The sequence below is a fragment of the Lytechinus variegatus genome, chromosome 4 (genome assembly GCF_018143015.1).
Source record: "Lytechinus variegatus isolate NC3 chromosome 4, Lvar_3.0, whole genome shotgun sequence".
NCBI lineage: Eukaryota > Metazoa > Echinodermata > Echinoidea > Temnopleuroida > Toxopneustidae > Lytechinus > Lytechinus variegatus.
The window spans coordinates 47,723,985-47,744,536 of record NC_054743.1 but is presented as its reverse complement, the minus strand read 5'-3'; the positions used below and the strand labels follow the sequence as shown (position 1 = coordinate 47,744,536).

Sequence of the window (20,552 nt, the reverse complement as noted above, 5' to 3'; positions counted from 1 at the left end):
AAATCAGTCCTTAAAATGTCAATTTTTCTGATCTGAATATCAAAAAATTTTAGCTCGCGCTTCGCGCTCGCATCATTTGGTTAGTGAAATACGTGGGGTCTTAGTGAATTCCTACAAACAAGCCTTAGAATGCCCCTCTTCATGTCTAAATTTCCTAAATTTTCAGCTCGCGCTTTTGCGCTTGCAGTATTTGACGTAAGATGCGTATGATAATCAAGATTACAATGACTACAAAAGATGCTTCCTGACTGTGTTTAGATGTAATTCTAAAAAAAACAGCAAAGGATATGGCACTAGCATTAGATGACTATGGTGAGATATTTATAGGCCTACTCTTAATCGATTCTAAATTATAATCCTTAAAATTTCCTTGTTTAGGGTCAGTATATACAAAAATTTTAGCTCGCGCTCGCATTGTTTGTTTAGCGAGGCAATTAAGTATCATGATTACAAAACAATTTGCTTATAATGTCCATTTTTAGCTATCAATATCAAAAATTTTCAGTTTAATGGCACTGCATGTCCTTAAAATATCTCTATTAGGTCAGTATACCTGACAACTGAGCGCGCTCCCTAAGTGACCCGAAATTTTTGCTGGTGCCCCCCCCCCCCCAATGCAATGACCCACGTTACGCCACTGTTCAGAAGAACAGTCCTTGGCTGAAGTTCGTTTACAGTGATGAAATAAAATAAATGAAATAAATAAAATGTTTAATGCTCATTTTGTGGATTTTGAGAAGTGATAACTTTTTAATAGACTGCAACCCCCCCCCCCCCGGGGTAGGGGAGGTGTCTATTCCATTTTCCTGGGGAAACACTTTCAAGTCTTATCTTGATAAATTGAGAATATTGCAGAAAAGGGCAATACGGCTTATAACAAATTCTAATTATAGACATCCAAGTACTCCATTATTTCTTCGTCTGAAAATGCTACCACTTAGTAAACTTGTCTCGTTTAATTGTGCATTGTCCATGTTCAAACTACAATCAATGCCCCAAGAATGTACCTTAAAAAATTATTTCTTCAGAGTTCAAAAATACATAATTATAATACACGTCAAAAGGATCTTATTCATCAGCCATTTGTGAGAACAAATGTCACTCTGACATCCTTTCATATACAGTATTATGTATTGAAGAGTGGAATAATTTACCTGTTGATATAAAAAAAATAGTAAAACTCTTTTCATGTTCAAAAGATTATCCAAAACTTATTTGCTTGACAGATTTTGATTACTTTCCTTCAATATGTATTTTAAGTTGATGTATTTGCATTTAAGTAGCATCTTAACTTTTATTTTATACAATATTTTTTTTCTCTCTCTCTCTCTCCTTTGTATCTTGAATAGATTAGTATATCCTATGTTTTATGTTAATAATCATAAGTATTCCAGGGCCCTACTCACAAGCTTTGCTTTTAAAGGGGTCCTAAAACCAATTCGTATATGCTATAGTCTGATGTATGTATGTTAATGTACTCATTTACGTTGTATGTACATCTATTTTGATTATGATGTGATGTTTTTGGTTTTGAATAAATAAACTTGAACTTGAACAATATGTGTTCTGTCCTATCAGGTATCAGACAGATCATAAATAATTTCCAATTCCAGAATTTCAAAACTAATTCACCAGCTTGATAAGAAAAGATCCTAAAAGTGACCCTGGGTTAATATTGTTTTCTTCTTGAATAGCAGCTAGAATGTGATCAAACTCATGAAGAAATGACCCAGAAAGAGCAAAGGTAGAGTTATAAAATTCTTACTCTGCTCTCGCCTGATAGGCTTATACCGATAAGGGGCACTTCAATTTTAGAATGGTATAGGATAGGCCTACCCCTAAAACCCGTAACCCATTATGTAGGTTTTAACATCTGTCAAATAATTTGGTATTGTTTAAAACTCAGATGAAATAAAAATGTATCTTGTAAAAAAAAAATATCCCGAAATGATGCGATAGGGGCACTTTGTGTGCTACCACTACAACTTGACCATTTTCTAACAACGAAGTTCCTTTTTAATATACAACATCTATTACATCAATTTATTTGTTTACTTTTTAAAAAATCTTTTGAACAAAGTCTTTGAGTGATGGGCCTTGAATATATCATATCGAAACCTTGCACCCTGGACAATAATACTCATACCAAGTCCAGATTAAATGAAGACAGCAATTCAGGTAAAACAATTGGTAGATATAATGATTTAATTCCTTCAAGAAGATTTACACAGAAAAAAATATTGCATTTCTCCACAAACAAATATTACATTTATGAATGTATCAATTACAGTTTTTTGAAATATTGTTTATATTCTGCATGAGCATTTACGTTACTGATCTTTTTTTGTGCCTCGCGTTAAAATCAAAAGTGAAAAGTGAATCGAGTTTATCCAGCTGTGCGATATTGATAAGTTTCAGGTAAATAATTCCACACGATTTTTTGTAGTTTTATACGAAAAAAGTCAAGATTTTAAAGATGAAAGGCGCGAACACATTTTTTTTATAGAGTAAGCCATACGTCATTGTAAAAACAGGAATATCTAGAGGAAGAATGACATTAATATCATTATGTTGTTTTTTGGTCATACTACCCCCCCATAAAGACTGCATACAAATTAATTTCGGACAAGCATGCCTGTAGCCCGATTCTCATATCATTTCGATTTACAAGATAATGTAGTTTCACGTTGAATGATATTTTATATGATAGTATCACAATAGCGATTCCATGTAACAATAGCTAATATGCTTAATATTGAGAAATAACTAATTCCAATTAAGGTATGCAAGAAATCCGCTGAAATTCCATTCCATGGATATCAGTTATGAGCATCAGAGCCTAGTTGAATTCTGTCTTATGTAGGGATTCTCCATGACATTCCTCCATAGCTCCATCTCCTCCTCCTCTTCCTCCTCCGCCTCTTCTTCCTTCATCACCATCTTCATCATTTCCCTGCCTAGCATCTCGGCGACGTCGCTCATGGCGTCAGCAGATGTCCCCGTCGTCGTCGAGATCTTACTCAGGAATGTGGGGTAAAGAACCTTCTTAAGGGGGTTGCATTTGCCTCCACCTGCCAAGGCGGCACCGCATGTGACTGAAGCCAGTGTCTTGCTGAAGCACATCCGAACCTCCCAGAGGTACTGGATCTTCTTTTTCTCCTGTCAGAACAGAGTAAATTCGTCATGAAATTTGTCGCCAGCGTTACAGACTGGGTGTAGATATAAACAATACTTTATAATAATCATACTACATAATACTGCAAAAACGCTGTTTAGGCTACACATTTTTGAGCGACGCAGTTCAAGCTCATTGATCTAAAAACATGCATTTAACAATTTGCTTCTAAAGAGTGTGCCTTTTTACGTTTAAACAATTAACGGGCTAAAACAGTGAATGCCTGAAATTTTAAGCAGCGTTCCATCGTTTTTGGCACAGTGACTTCGTGGGTGCGTCGTGGTCTAGTGGTTCTGACTCTCGCCTTTGAAACAGAGGGTCGTGGGTTCGAAACGTAGCCATGGCGTGTTTTCGTTCAGCAATAAATTTATCCACACTGCGCTGCACTCGACCCAAATTGAAGTGAATGGGTACCCAGCAGGAGTAATTCCTTGCATGCACTGAGCGCCGGTGATGGTAGCTCGAGCTAAAGCCGGGGTAACAATAGCAACGCTTTGTATCCTTGTGCACTAAATCTGTGAAATGCACAGCAAAATAATTTCTTTAGAATTGTATGATTATCTTAAAGCCACCATTATTTTCAAGCTATAGCTAGGCCTACCCGCTGACTATAGAGCTAGACTCTTTGCTTTCATTGTATGTTACATATTTTCAGAAATTGAAATATATGTTTTAGTTTACATGCAGTATTTGTGTCGAGTCCAGTACGGCACTGCTATTTTGATTCACTGACTTTCGACAAAGGCTGTTTTGCCATTGAACGGCTTTTGACAAGAGATAATCTGCGTTATAGAAAGTGTCTGCGTAATGATTGCGAAAATTCCTTGTCATTGTTCAATAAAAAAGAAACAAATGTGCCGTGTCCAGTACGGCACTGCTGTTTTAATTTACCGACTTTCGACAAAGGCTGTTTTGTCATTGAAGGGCTTTTGACAAGACATTATCTGCGTTATAGAAAGTGTCTGAGTAATGATTGCGAAAATTCCTTGTCATTGTTCAATAAAAAAGAAAAAAATGTGCCGTGTCCAGTAAGGCACTGCTGTTTTAATTTACCGACTTTCGACAAAGGCTGTTTTGTCATTGAAGGGCTTTTGACAAGAGATTATCTGCGTTATAGAAAGTGTCTGCGTAATGATTGCGAAAATTCCTTGTCATTGTTCAATAAAAAAAGAAAAAATGTGCCGTGTCCAGTAAGGCACTGCTGTTTTAATTTACCGACTTTCGACAAAGGCTGTTTTGTCATTGAAGGGCTTTTGACAAGAGATTGTCTGCGTTATAGAAAGTGTCTGCGTAATGATTGCGAAAATTCCTTGTCATTGTTCAATAAAAAAGAAACAAATGTGCCGTGTCCAGTAAGGCACTGTTGTTTTAATTTACCGACTTTCGACAAAGCTGTTTTGCCATTGAACGGCTTTTGACAAGAGATTATCTGTGTTATAGAAAGTGTCCTCGTAGTAACTGCGAAAATTCCTTATCATTGTTCAATAAAAACTAAAAAAAATGTGCCGTGTCCAGTACGGCACTGCTGTTTTAATTTACTGACTTTTGACAAAAGCTGTTTTATCATTGAAGGGCTTTTGACAAGAGTGCGTTATAGAAAGTGTCCTCGTAGTAATTGCGAAAATTCCTTGTCATTTTTCAATAAAAAAGAAAAAAATGTGCCGTGTCCAGTACGGCACTGCTGTTTTAATTTACTGACTTTTGACAAAAGCTGTTTTATCATTGAAGGGCTTTTGACAAGAGTGCGTTATAGAAAGTGTCCTCGTAGTAATTGCGAAAATTCCTTGTCATTTTTCAATAAAAAAAGAAAAAATGTGCCGTGTCCAGTACGGCACTGCTGTTTTAATTTACCGACTTTTGACAGAGGCCGTTTTGCCATTGAACATGTTGAACGGCTTTTGACAAGAGATTATCTGCGTTATAGAAAGTGTCTGCGTAATGATTGCGAAAATTCCTTGTCATTGTTCAATGAAAAAGAAGAAAAAGGGCCGTGTCCAGTACGGCACTGCTGTTTTAATTTACCGACTTTCGACAAAGGCTGTTTTGCCATTGAACGGCTTCTGACAAGAGATTATCTGTGTTATAGAAAGTGTCCTCGTAGTAACTGCGAAAATTCCTTATCATTGTTCAATAAAAAAGAAAAAAAATGTGCCGTGTCCAGTACGGCACTGCTGTGTCCAGTACGGCACTGCTGTTTTAATTTACCGACTTTCGACAAAGGCTGTTTTGCCATTGAACGGCTTTTGACAAGAGATTATCTGTGTTATAGAAAGGGTCCTCGTAGTAATTGCGAAAATTCCTTATCATTGTTCAATAAAAAATAAAAAAAAATGTGCCGTGTCCAGTACGGCACTGCTGTTTTAATTTACTGACTTTTGACAAAAGCTGTTTTATCATTGAAGGGCTTTTGACAAGAGTGCGTTATAGAAAGTGTCCTCGTAGTAATTGCGAAAATTCCTTGTCATTTTTCAATAAAAAAAGAAAAAAATGTGCCGTGTCCAGTACGGCACTGCTGTTTTAATTTACCGACTTTTGACAGAGGCCGTTTTGCCATTGAACATGTTGAACGGCTTTTGACAAGAGATTATCTGCGTTATAGAAAGTGTCTGCGTAATGATTGCGAAAATTCCTTGTCATTGTTCAATAAAAAAGAAAAAATGTGCCGTGTCCAGTACGGCACTGCTGTTTTAATTTACCGACTTTCGACAAAGGCTGTTTTGCCATTGAACGGCTTTTGACAAGAGATTATCTGCGTTAAAGAAAGTGTCCTCGTACATGTCTTAGTAATTGCGAAAATTCCTTGTCATTGTTCAATAAAAAAGAAAAAAAATGTGCCGTGTCCAGTAAGGCACTGCTGTTTTAATTCACCGACTTTCGACAAAAGACTGTTTTGTCAGCATTGAAGGGCTTTTGACAAGAGATTATCTGCGTTAAAGAAAGTGTCTGCGTAATGATTGCGAAAATTCCTTGTCATTGTTCAATAAAAAAAAATGTGCCGTGTCCAGTACGGCACTGTTGTTTTAATTTACCGACCGACTTTTGACAAAGGCTGTTTTGCCATTGAACGGCTTTCGACAAGAGATTATCTGCGTTATAGAAAGTGTCTGCGTCAGGCGCGTACGCAGGATTTTTGAAAGGGGGGGGGGGGTTTCGAGCTGATTTTTTTTTAAATCTCCCGCCCAGTCTCTAAAAAGTGATGAGGGGGGGGGGGGTGAATCCGCCCTCTTTTTTCCTTACAATTTCTTCCGTCATACATTATTATGTAGGGGTACCGTGCGTCTACCAGACCGACCTCTGGGGAGACAAAAAAAAAGGGAAACGAACCCCCAACCCCCCCCCCCTGCGTACGCGCCTGGTCTGCGTACTGATTGCGAAAATTCCTTATCATTTTTCAATGAAAAAAAATAACACCCCCTTAGTGCAGACCCTAACTACGACCCCATTGCGAAAAACTTACCACACAATACACAGCGGGATCAACACCTAGACCTTTTCTGAGAGCCGTGGTGATGTAAGCGAGTGGGTATTTGATTGTGTCTGAGGGGCGTACAGCATTGGTACCGTCCGCGAGAATTCTACAAACAGGAAAAGAATATATATACAGGCCTACGATATCTTTTGTCACCTGCCACCTCCCCCCCCAAAAAAAAAAACCGAACAACAGCCATAAATCGCCCAAAAAGAACAAATGAGATTTTTTTTTTGGAGCTTGGAAAGCGTTTTCTATAAGTTTAAAAAATGATATATGTTTTCAAAAAGTGATAACCCCTCACAAGTACTTAATTGAACGCAGTGAAAAAATAAGCACGTTCACGGTTGTAAACTGCGCACGAGCAATAAAAGGTCATCTGTGATAAACTTAGCTAATGTTAGACTATTTTTCTCTTTTGGAGACCAAATTACCCTTTTTCGTTAGAGAGAACCTTTCCTGGCGACTTGAAAGAGACTTTTCGCGTTCACAACAACGCAAATATTCACAATTGAATGATACGCGCCGTATAAGCTAAAACAACAACGCATGGGCGGAAATCCCAGGGGGGACAGGGGGACGTGTCCCCCTACTCAAAATAGTAGGGGGGACACAATATCAAATGTTCCCCTACTATTTGTGGTCTTTTATGATGGTAAGAAATACATCATTCAAAATCGAAAAAAACATGTATTTTATGAGGAGATGACCTTACTTTTGGGATGATAACCTTTTTTTTTGCTTGCCAAATTTATTTTCGTCGAAATGACCTTAAATTTCGGGTGATAACCTTCTTTTTTGGGGATGGGGGCTTTTTGTTAAATTTTCCAGCCCCTTGTCCAAGTCCCCTACCTTTGGGGAGAGATTTCCGCCCCTGCAACAACAGGAACGTTAGATATGCGGTTTGTGTGCAAAATTCTATTTGCTACTATCAACGACATCTCCGATTTGGAACGATTTTTGCACGCATTGTGGGCGTCGTCGTAGAGCTCTATAGAGCGCCTCTGTAATATAGAAGCAACCGTCAGTCAGCGCGCTTGCAGATAGATACTTATACACTCTGTGCAGGCTGGTACCCATGTTCAAAAAATGAATTCTTGATTTTCCCATTAAAACAAGATTTTCATCAAAATATAGGCCTATAGGTCTATTCAGGTTTTGAAAATAAATAGTATCTGGTAATCATCACCACCGTGATATAATTTTCCCGTCAAAACAACTTGCGATACAGGACAGCTGTTTCTTTCCCTTTTTTTGAAGACGTGGCCAGAGGTCTCTTCAAAATCATCTAGCGCTGCAAAGGTCAGTTCCCGTCGTTATGCGAAAAGTCTCTATTGTTGGTTTTAGGGTTACCGGTTATGGTGCAAGGTACCGCATGGAATTGCGAAAGGTGGGTTGGGATTGTCCGACAATTTGTCAGATCTGGCATCTAAATTTCCCTGATTTTGATTGGGTAAGAGGCACTGGTCCCGTGGTAACTATCTGATAAAATTAGACTTGTCGGATAAAACGTCAGGCGAGTCCTTTCACTAATCGCTCCCCTGGTTTCCACATCTTTTTATAGTTTGTAAATCAGTTATCATGTTCACATAAACACATTCTAAAAGCATAAGAGAAGATCTAAGTAGCTACATATGGAACTCTACCTTGCCAAAATAATCAATCCCCAAATGTCCTAAAATAATGGGAAACTGTTTATTAAAAGAATTAACACTGTAAAAATTGTGGTGTTAAAACGGACACCAGTTGGTGTGAATAGAGGACCACACCCCGTGAGGTGTTAAAATTATATACACCCTAGAGGTTGAACATAACACCAAATTTAAATGTAACAACCCAAACTAACACTGTCAATTTAACACCGGTGTAAAATAACTGGTTAGGTGGTCCTCAATGCACACCGGTTAACACCACAGTTTTTGACGTGAGTTAATGTTGGTCTATTTTTCTTTAATAGAAATTTTACTTGGGTCGGTTATTTAACGGACTGGCTCAACTTCGACTGGTCTCCAAAACATGCATTCCGAGATAATCGCGTTCAAAGCTCGGAGGTTTTTCAGACGCTTTGATATTAAACAAAAAAACTATACACGTTTCGTGCATGCGAAAACACTCAGTATAGGCCTACTCGCTACTCACCTTTTGATGTTGTATCTGTCATACAAGTCCATTGTGCCTCGAAAATACTTTTTGGCGCTGCTAAACGTTGGCAGATCACTAGCACACGTCCCATGCTTTTCATACTCGTGCTTCCTGAAAATGAATTAAACATTACCATATCACATGCAGGGGAATGGTTATCTGAATACTGATTTGAATAATTTGAAACATGCTTACATCAATCTAATCTTCCACCTTTACATTCCTTCTCTTCCCTTTTTTCTTTCCTGTATACGCATATATGATTAGGTCGGCAATTTACATTATTATTGATTTCCAGATCCACTCTTTACAAGCATTGCTGTGAGTGCACCCCCTCCCCCCATTTCCATTTATGCTCTATTTTATACTACTTTTTTCCTTTTTAGGAGATACGAATGTTCATCTGTTGAAGGTCAAGTCAACCTCAGAAAAATGTTGATTTGAATCAATGAAAAATCAGACAAGCACAATGCTGAAAATTTCATCAAAATCGGATGTAAAATAAGAAAGTTATGACATTTCAAAGTTTCGCTTATTTTCAACAAAATAGTTATATGAACGAGCCAGTTACATCCAAATATATATATATATTATATATATAAATTATATAACATATTTTTAGTAAAAGCCCTGGTTTTAAATTGTGAGACACACCTACTCGACTTTAAATCCTAGTAGATATCCTAATATTGAAAAAAAAGAAAAGAGAGGAAAAAAAATATAGAAAAGAAAAAGAAAATTTGAATTTTACTTTATTCAATTACTTTTTTTTAAGAAAACAAACGTTAATTAAATAATATATATGATTGCATAATAGTCAAATTGACTGGTTGCCAAAAAAAATAAGACCCCCCCCTTTGTCGGCGCTTATAAATGATCTAGTCATCCAATTTCAACCAATCAGGCGCAAGGATTTCGGTAGCTTTTATACAGTTGATAATAGCAACAACAAAAAATACTGATAAATTACTTCATGGAGTGCCCTATGCGGATGTTCTGTCTTTATACATACCAAAAGTCGTTTACAGAGCCCCCTCTTTTGTAGGTCGGCCATTTCAAGAGCATTTCAGAGCGTATATCCTACAATGAAATATGATTAAAAATTAATGATAATAATAATGATAATTATAATGATAATTATAATGATATAGGGTATTTATATCGCGCATAGTATCCACCTTGTAAGGAGCTCAAGGCTCTCCTATATTACCCGGCTAAGCTAGGCGTTCATAGCGCACACAGCTTTTTTAAGGAATTACTTCCTACCGGCACCCATTTTCATCACCTGGGTTGAGTGCAGCACATTGTGGATCAGTTTCTTGCTGAAGAAAATTACGCCATAACACGAGGTAAGGAAAGAATCTGAATTAAAGCCCCTGTCAAAAAATACACACATATCCTCATCATCCGCGGATTGCCTTAAGGGATATATAGGATCCGCGTTTCTATAGGGTTAATCGGGCTCTCATAGCGGGACGTGCTTTCTTATCCTTAATCCCATATCAAATCAATAATCGCCTTTTGTTAAAAAAAACGATCCTCCACAACAAAGAATTTGAATTGTCAATACTTTGTATTTTAGAAGTCATCCTTTCTCAACTTCCTACATCATTATTTTGTACATACATTTTTAAAATTCATTTATGTCTATTTATACATATTAAATCGCATAATTGATACAAATGTACATTTCGTTTCCATTTGTTTAAATTCTTTGTCTTGGAGGAATTAACATTGCTATTGAAGAAAGAAGAAAGTGTGTCGAGGTTTAGAAGAGAGAAATGGGATATTTGGTTGGTTGCATGCAGAAATGTGATTGAGAAACATACGAATCAGTCTGATGAAGTCTTGAATAAAAGTGAACAAAGATCCATTCATTTTGAAAAGATTTATTGTTGGGAGTGCAATTCTTGATAATAATAATAATAATAATAATAATAGGCATTTATATAGCGCCATCTATCTAGAAATATTCTATTCCGAGGCGCGTTGTTATCATTATTATTACCCCGGCTTTAGCTCGAGCTGCCTTTCAGCGCTCATGCATTCAAGGGATTAATCCTGCCCGGTACCCATTCACCTCACCTGGGTCGAGTGCAGCACAATGTGGACAAATTTCTTGCTGATAAGAATATAGAATGGTTGATTATTCATTGATTAGCAACAATTATGTTTAGTCGGTTATAAAGACATGCCTATATAGTGCCTAGTTCCTTGCGATACAGAAATACGCCTTTAGTGAACATGTTGAGTAGAAAAAATGTCGGAAAATACAAAAGAATGTAAATGCTGTTTTTATTTAAAATACTTACTTTGATGTCGTCGTCATTGAAAGTTCCAGTACAGTCTACTGGTGTGTTTTTGACGTTATTCTTAAACGGCCTGCAAATCGAAGGAAACGGAATTTTAAAGCAGTATTAAAGGACAAGTCCACCCCAACAAAAACTTGATTTGAATAAATAGATAAAAATTCAACAAGTATAACATTAAAAATTTCATCAAAATCAGATGTAAAATAAGAAAGTTATGGAATTTTAAAGTTTCGCTTATTTTCAACAAAATAGTTCTATGAACGAGCCAGTTACATCCAAATGAGAGAGTTGATGAATCACTCACTATTTTTTTTTATTGTATGGAATATTAAATATTTTTATTTTCTCGTCATTGTCGTGTGAAATGAAGTTTCATTCCTCCCTGAACACGTGGAATTCCATTTTTTTAACATTTTGTGCTTCAGGCAAGGAGGTCCTAATCTTCAAATTCGTAAAAATTGAAATATTGTATAATTCAAACTATAAAAAACAAAAGAAATAGTGAGTGACATCATCGACTCTCTCATTTGGATGTAACTGGCTCGTTCATATAACTATTTTGTTAAAAATAAGCGAAACTTTGAAATGTCATAACTTTCTTATTTTACATCCGATTTTGATGAAATTTTCAGCATTGTGCTTGTCTGATTTTTCTCTATTGATACAAATCAACATTTTTCTGAGGTGGACTTGACCTTAATAATGCAGACATTATCTCGCATTGTTATTAAAGCCTGTGTATAGCTTTGGTAATGGGACAATAATGTGATTGATAATCGAATATCATCTAATATGACAGTCTTACTGAAGCGTAGAGACCGTTAGATATTTTTCCAACTGCACTTCTCTGAGAAAATTTCAAATATTCAAATCTTGGATATATAGCCCCCTCTCTCGGCGATGCTTGTTTTAAATTTAAAAAATGGGCATTCAAGCACTTATCTTATAAATTTAGTGATTAGATATCCAAAAGTTACAAAGAACATATCTTGAAAGTTTCAGCCCATTCCGTGATTTGGAATAGGATTTAATTGAAAGACAAATTCACAGAGATATTTTGATTTGATCGGGTGACCCGATCAAATTAAATTTCCATGTAAAATCGCAAATTTTATCCTGTAAAACACATTTTCATTTCATATCCTCCATATCATAACTGTTATAGGGCATATCCATTCATATTAGCTAGCAATGAATCGGAATAGTGATAGGTGCATTTTGGTGGATTTACCAAAACTATACACAAGCTTTAACGGCGCTATAATTATATAATATTGACTGGCCTTGAGGGGAACATCAAATATATTGCCAGCAAAAGAATCATATTGGCCCGAGTCTTTAGACGAGGGCAATATGGGTCTTTTAAGGGCAATATATTTGATGTTCCCCGAAAGAAGAGCCAGTCAATATTTTTATTATCATCCAAATCAGATATCTAGAGCAAAAATCATGATAATGGGGATATTTCTTTTAAAATAGAGTTCTATTGTGTCATGTTAATATCGGTCTAGGCTCTGCACTTAACCATTATGACGTACTTGCAAGCGCTCGGATTCAGCGTTGTCTTTATTATGACGTATATTGTTGGTGGGCGGATCCTTATGAAGCGTATCTCTTTATACGCATCCACAAATGCCCGGATGTGAGACCAGGGAAAATACAAAGGTATATTTTGCTTCGTCTCTGCATGCAAAGTAAATACGCGCATTGAGACCGAGGAAAATACAAACAATATACCTACCCTTCCCGATATTGAGAAAATGTAGGGCAATACGGTTTTGTAAATGACCAGCTCAGATGTCTGATACGGGTGATAATAATGTATATTTATAGGCTTGCAAAGAAGTGGTATAATATCCCGGTATAACACACATTTGCCTGATATGCGCTCCAACAGTAAAAATGATCTAAAATGATCTTATTTATTAAAGGGGAAGTTCACCCTGACAAAAAGTTTATTGTAAAAATAGCAGAAAAATTAATGAAAAATATTGCCGAAGGTTTGGGAAAAATTCATCAAATAATTAAAAAGTTATTAGAATTTCAATTATTTGATTTGTGACGTCATATGCGAGCAGCATTCCTACATAGCGAATGGTAAAAAATCAATGAAATGTCATTTTCTCAGAAAATTGAAAATGGTTTTCACTGTAACTTTTGTATATCAATAGACAAATCGTTTCACACCCGATCATGAAAAGAAAACAAAACTAAGTCATCAGGAACCATACAAAATTTGAAATTTATGCATTTTATATTACATAACACATGGGACAGCTGCTCGTTTATGACGTCACAAATCCAAAACTTTGAACTCTAATAACTTTCTTACTCTTAAACGGATTTTCCTCAAACCTTCACCAATATTTTTTTACTATTTTTTTCTGCTATTTTTACAAGAAAGTTTTCTTCAGGTTGAACTTCCCCTTTAGTGATCTCTTAAGATGAAGAAAATGATAGAAGCTGAGAACTGGCTGAATTACATCATCTATGGCATCATCTATTTAACTAGTGTTTGTGGAATTTAATAGAATATTTATTAGGTGACGTACACCCCTTCCCCCTTTCAATATTCTTGTGCCAAATTGATTTTTTATTCATTGTTTGTGCGTGTCCCATATCTCATCGATTGCTGATTTCTTAATGGGAAAATCTTAATTAAAGAATGAATAGGGAGAGTGACGCAAAGGTATACATACGAGAGACAAAGCCACAAAACAAAATAAATAAAAACACATACAAAAAAAAACAATACGGAGAATTTGAGTCCCTTCCATGTAGAGTATAGGCATAAAACGGAGAATGCTCCTAACCTGGGGACGGAGGGGAGGGTGGGAGGTGGAACAACATTTTTTATCTTTTTTTTTTCTCTCTTATCATGTCACATATTTTGTTAATATTTCATTTTGTATTTGCTGAAACGCATTAGTATTAATTTCTAGTATTTTTTAAGTTTGATGTATATTTATTTATGTATGTATATTTGTATAATTATATTGTAATGGATTTATTGTATAATTTATAATTTATGTTTGTACAAATTGTTTATAGAATCTGATTGTGTTATTTGATTTGAGAGAATACAATAAAACATCCTTAAAAATAAAAATAATAGTTTAAAGGAACCTGCAGAAAACATAAGCTCTGCTTTTTATGCAGGTTCCTTGAGTTTAAAACAAATCAGTCAAATTGACTAGACTAGTAGTCAGCTGGGAGTAACTGATATGGCAATCACTGATATACGAATTTCTGACATGTTTTCTAGTCAGAAATAACTCCTTTCTAGTAAAATATGACTAGAAAATAGTCAATATGACTAGAATAACAGTTGCTCCCAGCTGACCCTATAAACTAGTCATTTTTGACTAATTAGTTTTTTAAGTGTACGTCACACTCATTTATTGTCATTGTTATAATATACAATGTACTTTGCTATACTATATCACTTCGCCACACTGTCTGTATTCTGTATTCAAATTGCTTTGATATTTAGTTGAAATATGAGAATTAATTCGAATCAAATAAAATAAAATAGAATGCCGTTAAAAATATGACTTACCAAAGTCCGTGAATAGTCCAGTTCTTCTTGTATGTACTGAGGATATCACACGGTGACTGTCAAATACGAACAAAAAAAAGATAGAAGAAAAAAACCCTTCATTTATTCTGGCTTTTAGCAAGAAATTCCAAGCAAGCAAGGCGGCTGAGCGAACACTGATGGTGGATTGATTGATTGCGAAAGATCTACCAACTCCCATGACGGGGAGAGGGATTAAACATATCATTCTTCAGAAATTTTAATTTGATTTTCTGCACATCAAACTGCGATTTTCGTAATGACAGGATATGGATGGAAAGATGGCCGGAGTAGGAATATGGGGGCCGTTTCATATAGATGTTCGTAAGTTAAGAGCGATGTTAAGATAGACTGATGGTCCTTTCTTACAAGCTCAGACATCACCAATGAACATTTCGTATATACTACCAACGATCATCAGTCGTTCTTAAAGTCGCTCTTAACTTACGAAGAGCTTTATGAAACATATTTGCAGACACAGAAGTTTGGGTTTCTCGATTCACATAGTGCATATTGTTGAGCCTGAAGTGAATTTGAATTTATTCGTTTATTTCACTTATATTTCCATTTATCGACATACAAATATAAAAATAATAAACAAACACAAATCAGTTATGAGCAAAAAATAATAAAAATGGCAGAAGTAAAAACACGGCAGATGCAAAAATGGTAGACGTAAAAATGGCAGATGCAAAAATGAAAGTGGCGAAAATTCCAAAAGTAAAAATGAAAGAGGCGAAAATTCCAGAAGTAAAAATGAAAGAGGCGTAAATAGAAGAAGTAAAACTGAAAAAGACGTAAATAGAAGAAGTTATAATGGCATGCCACATCGGTAACCCCAAATAGTGGTCATTTTCTTCGATATAAGTCATATTTAACTTATTTGTAAGCATTATCTCGAAATGAGCTGATTTATATATTATTTCTGTTGTCAGAGAGTTTCATTTGATCCAAATGAAACACTTTCTTGTCAAAGTGACTACAATCTGGTGAGTGAGAAAAAATTATCCGCCAATTTAGTAGAAAAGAGTTGTGACACTGATGTCGTGGGTTCGAATCCCGCTTGGTCTACCTGTGATTTGTGCTTCAGCCCCCCCATAAAAAAAACGTATACAAAAAAGTAAAAATAACCATAATATTATGATTGTGACTTTTTGCATGGTCAGCCCCCACACTTTTGGCTCAGCCCCCGTTCCGCAGCCCCAGTCTGAGGGCCATGAAATATATTTTTAATGGAAATCGTCGTATGCTCGGATGTTAGACTTTTTGCTTTCTTTTAGTCATTTCCTTAGAACCATTATTTCAGGGTTTCATGAGATACACCCCATCAAAATATGATTGGGGTGCCCAACTGCCGCCCCCTGGAAAATCCTTGACCGCCCCTGCATGTTGCTAGACCTATATGACTTACCTTCTCGCAAAAAGATGGAGCCCATGATTCTACCAAAGTCAATTTGTCATAGGTATCCTCCTCGCTGTTTGAAAAAAAGTTTTTAAAGAGCGAGATTGAGAGGGAAAAGGGTAATATGAGAGAGAAAGAGAGTCAAGCAGTATTGAATTTATGTTCTTTTAAATGTAGGCTGAAAATATTTCTTTTATATACAATCGTTAGCTAGTGGATAAGCGCCTTGCTTGAGTGACTATCATGTAGAGCTCTTTATAATGTATTGATAATTTTTCATTTGATTTATTTCGCTTCATTGCGTTATAGGAGTTTTTAATCCTTATTTTCTTCCGGGAACCTATATGTCTACAAGCTTTGCCTTTTAATAGATTCCTCATATTTCACGTAATTGTATTTCCTTGTAGAATACTACAACTATGTATTTTTTCATCATGTTCTCATAATTATGTTCAAGATATATCTTTTTGTGAGTGTGAAACAATAACTCAAATCAAATCAAATCGAAATGAATAAAAATGGTTTATTAGGAATATACAATATCAATAATCCTATATAAGAAAAGCGATAATAAACCGCTTTTGTAATGTTTTATGCAATTAAAGGAAAGCCCGGAAAAACCCTTGGGGTGAAAGATTCAGAACAGATTGATATGATTTATGTTGATTTATACATTCATATTTATTTCGACAAGAAAAGTGATACAAGAGGGAGGGGGACGAAAGAGATAGCTCAATTGGTCTGAAAACACAAAATATATAAATATATTGTATATAATGAGATTTTTTTAGAAATAGCAATATAGCAATATCTCTGTCAGATCATATCTTCATTTTCCCCGCCGAACCACCTATCGAAAATTGCATTATTGATGCAGATAGTATATGCTAATTTATGCAAACGAATCAGCATTTCAGTGGAATCGAAAGTAAGTACAATAGATAATTGTCTGAATAACCGCCATGTATCTATTTGGTCAACAGTTTTGATAAACCGACATAACCCACGACTGAAAATAACATGTTCAAGCAAATGTGCTATTGCATTTCAAAGACTGTCTAAAATTTTGGTGAAAGAGCAGTAATGTGAACTATACTCTAAAATCAATGAACATGACAATATTTCCAGCTCAAACGTTGTTTGAGAAAGTCTAAACGAGACATACGTATAAATATTTTTTATTTCAATAGGGTACACAGTAAATAAGCCGTTTAAGATCTAACGCAGTTTATTATATGAACCTTTAATTTCAGTACTTGTTTAACATTTTAAACAACCATGCTTAATTCGTTGAGAATTAAATATTAACATTTAAAATTGGATGCTTAGGATCGAATTCAATTCTGAAATAAAAATCGATAAATTTACTCAATAAAACACATTTTTTAGTTTATATCCTACCACCACCACCGTTTTGGGTAATTGCACACTGTAAAAAAAGTAGTGGGTAAAATATTAACCAGCACGTGGGTAATTCATTATGTGTCCAACTAATTTGGGGGCAGTATTTTACTAATTGCGGGAAGCATATTGTCCGGTAAGGTTAAAAAAGGCGGCAATTACTTTTGAATGGCCAAAATTGTCATCACACTGGATAATAAAATTTCCGAAAAGAAATTGTTGGTTGGCCTTGGACACATAATTACCATCATGGAGCATTTTTACCCAATATGTTTAGATGTTAAAAACGCTGTTTAATATTTTTTTCACACGACGTTGCTTACTAATAATGAACCTTACAGTAATTGTTTAAATAGTTAAAAAAGGTGTTTGTGGAATCTTTAACAAAAAAGTTTAATTTTGTTTGTATTGTACGAGTTTGGAGAAATTAACAATAAGACAAGAATGAGAAAAAAATTATCATCAAAAAGTTCTTCCTTGCCCCCCTTTTTCTCCGATCTGTTTTTACTTCTTTCAAAATAAGAGGGGAGCAGATGACAGTCTTCATGGGCCCATGACCCCTCCCTGAGGCACAGCCCCGCCTCCAGCAAATACTTTATAACACTGCTCTCCAATTTATATATACATGTATATATATATATATATTGGTAGAATATATGATTATTAAAACAACAGTTGTTATAAAGGGAAACAAACAGTTAGAAGAGAGAGAAAAAAAATGTATACTTACAAAATCTCGCCGAGAAGCTCCCGAAATGACCTTCCCTCACTGAAGCTTATGCAGCAGCTTAGGGCAAGAACAACAATCAGAACATAAAAGCGAGCCATTTTGACTTCAGAAATGCAAACAACTCCAGATCTGATCAAAGTGTTGTTACTTCGATACGTGTTCAGACGATCCCGTGCGGTAAGTCGTGGCGTCGCACTTCAGCTTATCAGACTGGGTTGGCGCGAAGTTGGGCACGCCTTTTATTTAAGAGCGGGTTCATTAGACGCGTACACTGACATCCCCGTTTTGAGATCGATCACACTTTAAACATATACCAGCGTTTTGGTGACAGGAACGAGCAGGCCATTTTCATTTTTTGTTAAGTTTTAAATGACAAAGCGAGTGGACAATGACTGATTGGTTTTGAACGTCTTCATACCCATCTCCTTATAGTCTTTCTCATCGTCAATAACGCGAACATGCACATGATATATAAGGACCCATCATTTTTACGACGGGGGGGGGGGGTCTTTTTCAAATGCCGGTTGCGTAATGACACAAAATGAAATGTTAAGGGGATTCAGTTCAGGGCCTGCTATTTTTGAAAGTTTCTCGAGATGCAAGTGTGCCAAAATTAGAATAATTTAATATAAAATGTATAGAAAAGGGTTTATGATGGATTTAGATTGTAAAAGCCCAAATCATATAATACCGAACGTTGAATAAAAGTACATTATTGAAAAAAATACAATGTAATAGATTAGTAAAGTGATGAAATGGAAATAATATGCACACATTCGTGGAACAACACAGGGGCGTACGTAGGTTGGTTTTGAGTTTTGGTTTGAGTATTGGGAAGTGCACATCTTAATTATAGATCGAGGTGGCACTAAAGTTAGGAAAATCAGCTGTTGATAGCAGAACTTAGGGGTAAAAAGTGTTATGCTTTTTATTATATCATTGTCGGAACTCCTCTGCCTCAGAGGGAGGGGGCACCTGCACCCCGTACGTGCACCCCCAGCTTCATAACTTGCGCGACACCATTGGCGGCGGAAGCCAATAAATTTAGGGGGTGTCCACCTGAAATTTTGGGATGGACACATGTAAAAAATAGGACAGGCGCCCCAATTTTTTTTTAAATTTAGGGGGGGGACCGTCCCCCCACCTAAAATTTAGGAGGGGACACGTCCCCCCCGTCCCCCCGCTTCCGCCGCCTATGCGCGACACCCCTGCCCTGTCCGTCGAAACGCAAAAGTGATCATTAGGAATAGCATGCCTGGCTCTCGTAGAAATCTTAGAACCTTTCTCTGTTCCTTAATTGGAACCTTTTATTATCTTAAGAAAAGGGTTCACAAAGTTATTTCCAACCGTTTTTTGGTTCTATTCAATTCAATTCAATTCTCTATTTTCCATTTCCATTCAAAACATAAAACAAAGTAACATATTAAACAAATCAAGTACATTTTCACAGACGAGCATTCTTACTTCATAAAACAAAAAAACAATATAATATTGAGCATAAATGGAAATGAGGGGATCCACTCTAAAGCAAAGCTTGTAAAGTGTGGATCCCCCTTGGAAATGAAGAAAATATGGTCGACTCATATATGCGTATATATACAGGAAAGAAAAAAGAGAAGGAAGAAAAAGGTCGAAATCTTTTGCTGTAAACATAACTACTGAACAAATGCAAAACTATTCACACAAAGAGGTGTTCGTTGTGAATGATATGTTGCACAGTAGACAGAAGAAAAAGCAGAAAGAGGAAGACAAAACAAGACAAGACAAGATACAAGAGAGTACAAGACAAGATAACATACGTATTATTTTTAAAAAGGAGGAGTTCTGAAAGCCAGGACCCTTTAACGGTCAAGTCCACCTCAGAAAAATGTTGATTTGAATCTATAAAGAGAAATCAGGCAAGCACAAAGCTGAAAATTTCATCAAAATCGGATGTAAATTAAGAAAGTTATGACATTTCAAAGTTTCGCTTATTGTCAACAAAATAGTTATATGCACAAACCGATTTCTGCGAGCTTTACAAAAAATGGACAGTACGAACTCAACAGGAACATTCTGCCAAAAAAATTCACTTTCATTTGATAGATGAGACCCAGACCCAAGAGCATATGGGAAAAAAAACGATACCAATGTTATATATTTTTCAATTGCCAGGACTTTTCAAAGTGTAAACTTTCTACTGATACGCACTGTACACACACCCACACATTTATTTACAACTTTCTCTACCTCTTCACAAGGAGTAAATTAATATTATCAATCATAATCAGAGGGTTCATTCTCAGTCACACGTTGCTATGATAGGAAAAAACCCACCAACTTTCAGATTTGTTTTGATATCAAT

General features: G+C 35.9%; 1 protein-coding gene across 1 annotated transcript; it reads right to left on the bottom strand.

Moving 5' to 3' along the window:
* Nucleotides 1–2,490: 2,490 nt before the first annotated feature.
* LOC121412731 (ribonuclease Oy-like) lies at nt 2,491–18,414 on the bottom strand. Its single transcript, XM_041605500.1, has 8 exons — nt 18,209–18,414; nt 16,087–16,150; nt 14,658–14,713; nt 11,099–11,168; nt 9,799–9,866; nt 8,784–8,897; nt 6,633–6,750; nt 2,491–3,159 (listed from the first exon to the last, which is right to left on the bottom strand). Exons 1-8 carry the CDS (start codon nt 18,304–18,306, stop codon nt 2,833–2,835), a joined length of 915 nt encoding a protein of 304 aa, XP_041461434.1. The 5' UTR covers nt 18,307–18,414; the 3' UTR covers nt 2,491–2,832.
* Nucleotides 18,415–20,552: the final 2,138 nt, after the last annotated feature.